This window comes from Odontesthes bonariensis, chromosome 4 (assembly GCF_027942865.1).
Source record: "Odontesthes bonariensis isolate fOdoBon6 chromosome 4, fOdoBon6.hap1, whole genome shotgun sequence".
Classification (NCBI taxonomy): Eukaryota; Metazoa; Chordata; class Actinopteri; order Atheriniformes; family Atherinopsidae; genus Odontesthes; species Odontesthes bonariensis.
Window position 1 is genome coordinate 25,460,952 of NC_134509.1, and position 11,809 is coordinate 25,472,760.

At 39.1% G+C, this 11,809-nt stretch overlaps 1 protein-coding gene across 1 annotated transcript; it reads right to left on the minus strand.

Annotated features, from left to right (window-relative positions):
- Positions 1–204: 204 nt before the first annotated feature.
- On the minus strand, positions 205–11,229 carry pld5 (phospholipase D family member 5). The gene is made up of 10 exons (XM_075464499.1): positions 11,035–11,229; positions 8,847–8,983; positions 8,285–8,468; positions 7,962–8,070; positions 7,347–7,474; positions 4,932–5,129; positions 3,873–4,024; positions 3,471–3,636; positions 3,276–3,366; positions 205–1,353 (listed from the first exon to the last, which is right to left on the minus strand). Exons 1-10 carry the CDS (start codon positions 11,065–11,067, stop codon positions 1,100–1,102), a joined length of 1,452 nt encoding a protein of 483 aa, XP_075320614.1. The 5' UTR covers positions 11,068–11,229; the 3' UTR covers positions 205–1,099.
- Positions 11,230–11,809: the final 580 nt, after the last annotated feature.

The window sequence follows — 11,809 nt, forward strand, 5'->3', positions numbered from 1 at the left end:
TTTAGATAATCTGAAATCACGTTTTGAATCATCTTTAGAGTCGAGTAAGACATTAATTTCTTGATATATTGCATATACTTTGTTTTGCTTGAAGTGAGATTTTGCAATAAATAAAAGTGGAATTGTTGTAAACAAGACAGCACACGTGGACCACAATAAAAAAAAGTCTGCTCTTTGATTACATCATAACTTTAAAGCCCTTTATTTAAATCCAACAGTGCAAACAGATTAACAACCATTGTCTGATTCAATCTAAATTTCTCTCATCTTCATCCCCTTTGGAAGCACTTTAAAAGAGCCCTTCTGAACAAAACAACTTGCACCATATTAGAGACAAAAAAGAAACAAGCAAACAAATTCATTATTCAGTCCTGATTACATTCTGCAAAACATGGAGCAACGATGGAGCAAACATAGTCATGAGAGCCTGACTATCAGTCATGCAAAGAAGCACTTGACATTGTTTTGTTGGGATTTCTGGGTACAAGTTGGTCACCTGACACATCCCAGCAGGTGGAAATGAACACAGCACCAATCAGAAGGAGGTATGTTTTATAAATACAGATTAGAAATTATACTGAGATAATAAACACTTGTCAAAAAATGCAGAAGCCTGTGCATGTCCCAGAAGTTGACTCAATTATAATTGCAGGTTATATAGTGTAGCATTAAAATCCCCAAATCTTATGTGTAAGTGTATGGAGTATAAATTAAGACTATAAACACAAGTAGCAGATAATCATTTGAAACTAAACTGCTGTGGTGAGTTTGAGGGGGCAAATACACGATTCACATACATCGTAGACGGTTTCTGTTTCTATATTGCGTGTACATAGTTTATTACTGAATATTGCTTTCAGTATTCATGCAGCAGTGCATGCTCATAACAGCTGATAATTGATTATTGAGTACTTAGGTGGTATTACTGTAACGTGCAGCTGAGTTCAAGCAAAACTTTGAAACATTGAACAAAACATTTTAAATTGTAAGCAGAAAATTAAATGTGGGTCTAATAGATAGAAAATAGTCTACTATTTGTGTTTGTAAAATCTAGTATTCAGGCATATGAGGCTTAACAATTTAGTGCCACGTCTTGTGCTTATAAAGGGTTGTTCCACTCATTTTTCTCCTTGGTTTCCCTTTGATTTTTTGGCCATTGCAAGTGTCTGTATTTTCCCTGATCTTTGCTTCCTTGCAGGCTCTTGGCATAACGTGATCTCCAGTCTCTTTCAAATGCAGCTTTTATGTGCTGTAGGACAGTCACTCCTCTGTCTTTAGGATTGTCTTTTATCTTGATCACCAGCCCAACTCCTGCATTAACGGCAAAGTCACTCCCGACCCAGTCGTGGTTGCCTGTGGATAAAAGGACAACAGACTTTAAATATCATTCCCTACCTCTCTAGAAAATAGCTTTGAGATATGTTGCTGTATCCTTTTTTCCCCCAGACGTGTATGAATATTTCTATACAAGTTGGTGCTTTGTGTCTGTGTGTCTGAGTAAAAAATGAATGAGAAGAAAATATTTACTAGCTTTTTGGGTGATAACAAGATGAAAAGATCAATACCTCTCAGGACCATCCCATAAACAGCTGATATTTTGATTATTTATAGATCCGTGATTTAATATTTTTGGTCGACTCAAAGGAACTGTGTGTAACAATTACCGACATCTTGCATTCAAGTTGGAGATGAAAGCCTTTTCAATTTCCATCCATCCACTATCTAGCAGCAAACTGCATCTATAGTGGGACACGAAAAGCAAGTAACTCTAGCATCACTCTAAGGACCTTTGTTATTCATCTTGTATTTCCATCTAGGAAAAGCCACAAAGTTATTGGTCTTCTCTGCCTTTGACTGTCCCAAACTCATTTAATTTCTTTGTGTTTTCTCTTCTTTCATGAGGTTGATCCATGCACTCTTTGCATTAAGTAGTAAATATGGTTCTTGTCTTACCAAAAGCGTGCCCTCACTTTCACAAACTGAATTACCATCTTTCTCCTTCTTCATCCCCCTGTGAACACTATTCTTCTTCTATATGACTTTTATGGCAGTAATATGGCCGTTCTGCTGCATACAAGGAGTCGCTTTGCAGACAGATAAATAGGTTCATTCTAAGGTGATAAAAGCAAATAGAACAATGGAACAAACCAGTTAGATGCAAACTGAAATGTAACTTTTGATAAGGATCACTTTCTCTACTCATTAACCTCTTTTATTGTTACACACTGTACCTTTAATTGTGTTAAAGTCATCATGTACATGCTTCCATATCTTGAAGCCCCACTCCTTTAATCCCCACTCTGCTCTGACGGTCAGCTGATTACACAGACATGTTAAAGTCCAATGCAGACTCACATTTTTGGTTTGATGTGTGCCAAACAAGCCACTAGGCAGAAGTTATACAAAAGTGTTCCATGGTGATGTTGTCAAGTAAAGGACCAAAAGTTTCATTACTAAAGAGGTGTTTTAAATAGTTTAGAAGCAGTATTTTCTGTGGATCCCAACAACTTCTGGAAATGTGGACTTCAGGTTTTGTAACACTGTAGACATTTTCAAATAAAAGAGTTACATAAGACAATGAAAGTAAAGGAAAATCCAAAAAGGACAATATTTTATCCTTAAACACAAATGTACAACCAAGAGATGCTAGTTTGACATGGCTTGCCTGGCTGTGTGTAAAGGTAAAAAAAAACATGTCTAAAGTTCAGTGCTTAACATGTTATATCCGCTTTAATGTCTTTAGAAAAAACTCTAATAACTATCTTGGCTGATTGTCTGCAAGCTTCCTTTAAAAAGACTTAAAAGATTCACAGTCTTAACAAAGAAAAGCCAAAAAAAACTGTCATTGTTTTTTTTGGACTTTCAGCTTTTGTACAGTAACATGAATAAATAAACAAAGAAACTACACAAGTGGTTTTGGCACTTGAGAGATGTCATTTCTATTTTTTCATTTATCTCTTGTTACAAATACAAGATAATCTAAGATAAAAAAATAAGCTAAGGTGGGTGCCTGCTAACTCCAACTTCAAAATTCAACCAACAAATACGAGAATGGTGCCAATCTGTGAGTAATTACCTCTTAAAATGCTGTAGCATTTGAAAATGAACTATATAGGCCCAATGTTTTCCCAATAAAAGTCACAATAACATCAACATCATTTTTTTTTTTCAAATATGTACTTCAAATGAATCCACAAAAAAGAAAACAAATAAATGATCAAATAAATAAATAAATAAATGAATGAATGACTGAAAAGAGAAACCACTTTGCCTACCGAGGTAGACAGCATTGTCAGTCACCATGTACTTGTTGTGGTTGAGCCCAAGTTGAAAGTCATCCTTCTGCTCCTTTTGGCTGAAAAACCTCTGTAAAAAAGTAAATATATGACATCTGTTAAATTCAGTACCTGAAGCTTGAATGATGGGATTATCCAGTGTGGAGACATCACAGATTTGGATGTTATACATACCACCTCGAGTGAACAGTTGTGAAGCTGCATGCACAGAGACTTGAGGGAGGTCACAAAGTTAAAAGTGAGAGGATGAGTTTTCCTCCAGAAGCTTATGAGCAGGCGAACTCTGACTCCTCTCAGTACCACTGCTTCTCTGATCACCTCATCAATAGATGACCAATACCTACAGATTCACCCATTGCAAAAAGATAAATTCATAGTCTAAAGGCAATTATGCAAATACAGATCCTCAATTTCAAGTCACTGTAGTCAGGTGATATTCCATTTTTACTTTCCCAGACCTGTTTAGCAGTTTAGATTTAATTTAAGTGCCACAGGCATACATAACATAAGCTAGCCCATTAAATACTGTCACAAAAAAAAAACTGATTTTAAATGTCAAAGCTCTTATGCACACACCTTGTAACAGCAGTTCCTCTGAAACTCCTCCTCACCAGAGGGAGGTAGTCGGTCACAGATATGAAGATAAAAGTCTTTGCACTCTGGATGACTTGATAGATGGCATCTACATCTCTGGTGCGATCTTTGGAACAGAAGAGTTCAGGAGAGGTCTATAGAAAGAAAACACGTTTCAAACTAAAATTCTCCAATGGTCAGAAAAATCAAAGAATCTCCAGTTTAGATGATATTATCACTCAAGAGGCTTTCGTTATTCAGTTGTTTTAATTCATACTGGTGCTGTTTAATTGTCCAAAAGATTTACTCTGACATTGAAACAGTGTAAAGGGGAAGAAAAAAGCAAAGCCAATATCCACAGCTATGTATCATTACTAGAGGAAGTGAGGTATAAGCTCAGTTTGGAGCTGCCAGCAGCCTCTGACAGCATGGCTCCATTAGTTCTTATAGGATGATAAATGTCCTAAACACAACTGTTAAGTGTCCTGTCGCTTGGAGGGTAACAAGATTCATTACTGTCAAATTAGTCTGAGGTGCTGGCATAGTCAAACTCAAGATGCTCCTCAGCATGATATTGACATGATTAATCATTTGCTGTGTGTGTCTTATTAGTTTGTAATGAAACTTTGATAAAGAGTTTCACTATAAATGCCTGAGACAGGATATTGTTGTCTACAGAGTAATCTAAACTTGCCAAATGTATATTACAGACACCTGAATGCTGGTTTGTTTTTGACATTTTGTATATTTTGTAAATTTGTTTCTGCTAAGATTCCCATTAACTGACAAGCTTAGTGGTTGTTGCAATTTCTCCCAACTCCTCAAATACTGACAGTTGGTCAGAAGCCAGCTCTGTCTGTTTTGAAAACAGAATGGGCAACTAGAGCATCACTTTTACCAAGCTGGTAAAAGAAAGGTTGTAGGACACGTCTCCATTGCAATGTGGATTATCCTGTTGGTGTTTACCATTGGTGCAGGCAGTGCATCACTGACCAGTGCAGAAGAATTACTGGCAACATGCAAACACTCAATTTATTTTCATAAATCCTGTGTGTTCCTCACAGACACATAAGCAGTGGCAGGGGTAGCATTGAGCTGCAGTTCCAGGGCATCGTGCTTCCCGTAGAGGGCTGTAACTCTCTTTGACCAGATGGAGGGGATGTAGTCCCTTTCATGGAGCTGCCAGTAAAATGAAAAGACTCTATGGAGGTCCAGGGCAAGACAGCTGCAGTTATACACCACCACACCGAGTTCTTTTCTCTGTGGGGTGTTAGATACAAAGAAACACACAGAAAGGCATGATGCAGCACAAAAGTTGCATTCTTGACAGAAAATTGTCATGTTCCCTGAGGAGTCATCTACCAAGTACATATGGTAATCAAATCACACACACACACGCACACACACATATGTGTGTGAATATTGTATGTATATACACATGTATATACATACATATATGTGGGAATCGAAAACCAGTTCTTGTTGAGAACCGGTTCCCAGTGTTTCAATTCCTTTCGATAATGCCAATTTGGCAAACGATTCCCTTATTGATTCCATTGGGCGCGAATGACATCACCACGCACATTGCATAGCTTACGCAAGCGACGCAACGTGCTTGGCTAGTCCAGTGCAGCCAGCAGTCAACAGTAAACATGGCGTCCAAGCGGTACAAACGCACAAAAGTTTGGTTACGCTTAACTAAAAAAGACGACAACAGGGCATCTTGCAAGACTTGCAAAGTGGATATTTCATCAAAGGGAGGAAATACTACCAACATGCAGAAACATTTGCGCACACAGCATGCAATAACTATTAATGAATGTCGCGTTTTCGATTCGCTCCGGACTAACGTTAGTGAATCTCAACCCAGCAGCAGCAGCAACGTTAGCATGTCCTCAGCTAATACTGCAGGTAAGTAACTAACTAACAAACACTGCCTATCATGCTAGCGCCATTTGCCTTATTGTAAAACCTGCTGTTAGTAACGGTTAACGTTAAATGAATGCCTTCTCACGCATTACATTTAGATGACCATCACGAGAGACAGAGTCTGACTGGCTCAGAGTCAGAGGCTGGCAGTACTACCTCCAGTTCACGTCTACCTCTAGCATCTCCTTTCACCAAAGCAGGGAAGAGTAAAATGATCCAGGCCAGGATAGACAAATGTCACAGAGCAGTGACTAAGTTTGTGGTAAAAGGCTTGCACCCATTTTCCACAGTAGATGCCCCTGAAAACCGGTAGGTGAATGTGTTCAATTGTATGCTAAGTCAGGGAATGTCAAAGTTGCACGTTTTTCTCCAAGTTAACCGGATGTTTCACTCAGTCATTCATTCCCATTATTTATTTTCTAGGGAGATGAAAAAGATTTTCAACCCTAAGTACAAAGCCATTTGTTTTTTAAGGTCATGACTCATGTTACTTCTAAACTAAAAAAAGTTGACTCTAATTGACCTGTTTGTTGTCCTTTTTTTCCAAATGAGAACCGATAAGGGAACCGATAAAGAACCGGATCGTTAAGCAGAATCGAAAATGGAATTGGAATCGTAAAAATCGTATCAATTCCCATCCCTATATATATGTATATAATACAGATGTATAATATTTGATATGTTGCTCAAAATAAAGTTGCTGTACAAATGCACATCAGTTACTTAAAAGTACTACAGGTACATTTGAATAAAGGTAACTCAAACTTGCTCATAAGTGCCATAGTTGAGTAAATGTCTCTGATTAACTAGTCCTTTAAATGCTTTCCTCCAGGCAGAACAGATATGCTTATCTAATAGTACAGAAACGTATCCTATAGTCATGATATAATATCATTTGTTGCTGTTCTAGTTTTGGCAAAAACAGTGGACCAACTGGCTGACAAACAGCTAAACACTACCATCAACAAGAAACAGCAGTTATAAAAATATTCTCACATGGTCATTATCTACACAGCAGAACTTTGTTTTGTGTTTATTCTATTTTAGTGTTTGCCCCCAGAATGAACAGCTGCTGTGTTGCCATGGAGGCGGAATTTCTGCCTTAAACTCTTTTTGTCCCTCTTCTCTCTTGTCTATTTGCTATTTGCTCCGTGCAGTATGCATATGCATTGGCAAACTCACACATTCATGTGTGTCCCTGTTTCCCTCTGGCTGCTTAGTTAATTTCACTCAACTGTAGTTCTACCTCCAGACAGAAGAAAGGCATAAGGGCCAGGTAATCATTTTGTGTTACTGTATTTGCTAATCCTTTCTGGTTCCTCCTCTAATATGAATTAAATACGAAATGAAAAGAGAAGGGCAACTTGTCTTTCTTTACAGCCTCAGGCAGCAATCTGCAACCATTGTGTTACTGGAATAACTGCCCACAAGTACAGGTGGAGCTAACCTGTGGGGTGTTCAAGCTATCTTTTAATTAACTTTGTGCAGTCCCAGCTTTTCCACGAGAGGGAAAACTACAGAGAAACTCATTCTGATGTTTGTTGTTACCTTAGAGAGTGACCTCCAGTCCATATCTGCGCTCCCGATGTAAATGTGCTTCCGATCCACTATCCAGAATGAGGAATGTAGTCCTCCTCTGGTAAAAGCTGTCATATTAACAAAACGAACCTCCGCATCTAGACAGTGTGAGAAACAGAGGCAGACAGAGGAGTGGGAGCATGAAAAGTTTGAAAGAATGAGATGGAGAGAGAGTGTGGAAATCTGCCAGTTGGCCTTGTTCTGCCTGACGGAAATGTGGGAAACAAGGGCAGGCAGCGTGAATGGGCAAATGTACCTGACAGGAAACCAGTCAGGTACATTTGCACATTCAGGGATTTTTGACCTTGATGGTGAAGTTTGGTGGGTGTGTAGGTCAAATGTGAGCTGCTGCAGGGTGCTGCATGCTGTGAACGCATCTGTTTTCTTTTAGACCCATTTTAGGGGATGCTGAATCCAACATGGGCAGTGAAGTGCTACAGGCCTAAAACAGGCAGCTCAAACAACTTTACAATAAAGCAGAAGTAGAAATTCCACCAGGCTGATAGTGTTTTAAAGTATTTCATATTTTTTGCCACTGACATAAGAAACGGCTTTTAGATAAATGAAAATGTGATTGACACTCACTGTGTGCTGCCAAGGCTTTCAGCTCAGTAGAGTTTGTCAGACTGCTGGCAATTTTCAGTCTAACCCCTTGAGAATTCAGGCTGAGCAGTCTCTGGAACAAAAGCTCACCCTGAGGAAGAGAATATGTTCTGTCATACTGTAACAGAACATCTGAACAGTGTTTCTGGACATCTCTTAAAAGGGCAACACATATATCTCAGCAGGACTAACCTAATTAAAAGACGACATACAGATTTACTACAAAATAATTGCATTGCTCTGACAGAACACAAGGGAAATATAGTTGCTTTGTGTTCTGCAGAACTTTCTGCTATGGTTTGTACCTGCTGGGCTGCGTCTGGTATTGTGTCCAGATCCCAGGAGTTCAACTCCCAGACAGGTGACACCACCTCAACCGAGTGCTTTGCTTGGTCCAATAACCAATGGAACCCAACTGAGAGAGGAAGATGGGATCTGCCATCCAAGTGGAGCGAGAAGTCGTCTGGGATGTTCTCCACAAGCACGATGCTGAAAGTAATAAAGTCTTCAGATTCTGAAACTTTATATTTGAAATCTTTTGGTTGCACCAGAGGGACCTTTCTATTCTTGTCTATTGTCAACTTTCGATGGAGTATACTTTAAAAGATGTTGAGAAATATGGTACTATTCTCTTAACTGCTATACCATGGTGTACAAGGAACCTATTAGGGTTAATCTAAATTAATTAACAAGATCCTTATAAGCTCTCCTGAACCGAGTATGAATTTGTTTAAATTGAAGACTAGATAGTGGTAAGTTGCAAGAAAACAGATTTGGATATAAATACTAAAAAATAATTTGAATACAATATGATATGTACAAATACAAATGATAGGATTTTCATGCCATGCCTGCAGAACATCTCACCGACAGTCTCTGCTACAGTTTTCCTCCGTGATTCCATCCTCATCATCCCCCCAAATGTCCACCGAGGAGAAGATGAGTGCCACCAGCACAGCAAAGCAGCAGAGGAGAGCAAAGATGGCAATGCACTTCTGCTGCGTCTAGCAAGGGATAAACACGAACAAAAGTCACACCACATTGTTGTTTTTGGGCACATGTGCAAATAAAAATGATCTGCCATTAAATGCTAATGTCTTCAGTCGATAACATCGATCAGAGGTTAGGATTCATGATCAATACGACAACCACTATGCGACAGTAGAAACCGTTGAATTGACAACCAGTTTGCTGCAGAGTTCAGTGCTTCGAAGTGAGCCCCCACCCCTCTTCAATATTCCTTCTTTATATCACAGAGCAAAGAATAAGTGAAGTGGAACACATAAGCTGAAGGCAGACCAATACAACTGTGATGAATATATTGAAGAGCTCAGGTTTATGCTCCTCTGTATACTGCCTGCTCAGTTGCACAAGCAGGTCCCAGCTGAAATGGATTTTATGAGTTGAGTGTCAGGATGGGCACAGGCAACGGTGTTTTTATGATAAGCAATATTAAAGGTTATATTTGTGCGCATATACAGTATGTGTGATATAATATACAGTAGCTGCAATATGGGTGGAATGACAGTGTGATCAGAGGTTATAATGTTATAGCCCTAAACCAGCTTGAGGAGTGTTTATTTTCACAGTTTTAAAAGTGCAGTGAGGCACTTCTGTTTTGCTTACGACTGCAGATTCATGCCATCTCATTCCCTTCCCTGTTTGGCTTTGTCGGTTTGTGAGCCGTCAACATCACATTACACATTCTCTTTTGTGTGTTTGATCAATCAAGTCAATTATGTCTTCCAAGTGGGTTTGGTTGCGAAAGCAATGGATTTCCTTGGAAAAATGACTTTGAGCCACAAGTTTTATGATGATGGAATAAAACTAAAACATTATTCAGCAGTGTGTCATGAAGGTGGGGGCTTGAGGATGTTTGTGGTCCCTGTTTCTCACTACACTGTCTGTCTCAGGCAATGAGGCTGAACAACTGGTGCCAACCGGATGCACATTACACTCCACTGAGACCACTGAGCTCTTCATTACATTTAGCAGAGTCAAGGACTCTGCTTGACTTGTGAATGTGTACATGGCTGTGAGGAAATAAAACTTCATGATACAGAGCAAGACTGATGAGGAGGGACAGGGCTGTCACTTAGCGAATAAGTCACTTCAAAAGCACAGGAGCCGTTTAGCCTGAGTCTGACATGAGTATCTTGGAAACAGTCAGTTGCTAAAAATCTATATATCTTTATTTATATATATATATATATATATATATAATTATATTGTATCGTTCTCAGGCTAAAATTGTAAATACTGAAAACAGCCACATGAAGAATCAGCTCCCCCTTGACACGAGAATATTGATTAGTAGTTTTTTCCAGAATTCTTTAAAACTATATCAGAGACTGAAAACTCAAAACTAAATCTATAGCAACTTTAAAAACAAATAGGGTTATTCAAATAAATTTAAACTTGAACTAATTCCAACATCTTAAATACAGGTTTTCTTGTTTTTTTCCCTCTATTTTTCATCGTAGTGAATACAACGTATACAGGCTCTGTATTGTTCTGGGGTTTTTTGGACAGAAGAAGAAATTTAGAGATGTCAGCTCTTGGAACCATGCTATAGATCAAAGGTTTGACTGATTAGTCAACTTAGAAAAAAGAGGATTTTTTGGTATGACCAAGATCACAGCCTGCAACAAAACTGAAACGTCAAATATATTACAGTGCAACTCTGAGCTGATGTTGCCAGAAGACAGTGATGCTCTTCTACCTGAAAGCCTCACCAAGCATGCCTTTTATCCACACCTTCACAGGTGCAGCCATTCAAGACAATTAAAACAGTGAATTCATGCACCACCCACAGGCTCTGTGTTGCCACTCCAGGACCAGTGGGAATGCAGAGGGGTGGTAAAGAATACTTAGAGCTGTAAAATGAAAGCCTTTACTTGCTATACTTTTGGTATATAATTTCTGATGTTTTTAGTTTTAAGACAGTTGTAAATGTAATGAATTTAAAGCTTTGTCTATCAAAAACATGCATTCGAATTAACATACAAAGTGAGAATAATATCTAATGAACAGTCTAGAAGGTTGTTAACATCACCTTCACAGGCTCCTGTGTGGTTGGTCCTGCCATGAGAGCAGCACTCCTTCAAACTTCTCTGACAGATGTGAAACAGCAGCTCAGTCACTCATGTCTGTCTCCCTATGTCTTTGTTTCTGTTACCCGGCCCTCAGCCTATTCACTCTTTGTTGCAGTCTTCATCTTGCTGCTTCCTCAGCATCCTGGAGGGTCTGTATGTGTGCCTCAGCTCCTGGTCTTTAATGTGCCCTGACATGGTTCTTCCAGCCTGTGTTTGTGTGCTGCTGCTGCTCACTTTGCTTCTCAGTGGAGGTGGAGAGAAAGATGGAGAAAGACCAACCCCTCTCATTCAGATGGCCAATACAGAGCTGTGGCTCCGAGCTTCCCTCTTCCCTGCTTCCTCCCTCCTCTTCCTTTTCCTTCTATATCTCCCTCTTTTATCTGTCTTTTGAACAAAACTCCTCTGACAGAGAGCAATTGGTTTTGGCTCAGAGTGGAGGGATGCTAAAACATACAATTAATGTTTGTGACAATCGCTGCAAAACTCCCAAATCTTTTAGGACTATGGATATGTCGATTTTCTGTATGAAAACAGACACAAATACACAGACCATGTATGCTGCAGTTCTTTTCAGAGGCAGGCAAAAATAATTTAAAGTGTGCAAAAAGCTTCCATCAATAGCCTTTACTGATGGCATTTGTAAAAGTCAGCTATGTCGTAAAATCCACTATGTTTAAATCACTGTGTTTTTCAGTATCCCAATCCATTTGTTCATGGTTCCCTGCATACATTTTA

What these genes read in the sequence shown, in the direction of transcription:
- pld5 (XM_075464499.1), bottom strand. Translation starts at nt 11,067, where the DNA reads ATGGCAGGACCAACCACACAGGAGCCTGTGAAG. An exon ending in CTGCCACTGCTTATGTGTCT is followed by an intron (nt 4,025 to 4,931) that starts GTGAGGAACACA and finishes TTCTTTCTATAG; the next exon opens with ACCTCTCCTGAACTCTTCTG. An exon ending in TGACAATGCTGTCTACCTCG is followed by an intron (nt 1,354 to 3,275) that starts GTAGGCAAAGTG and finishes TTTTATCCACAG; the next exon opens with GCAACCACGACTGGGTCGGG.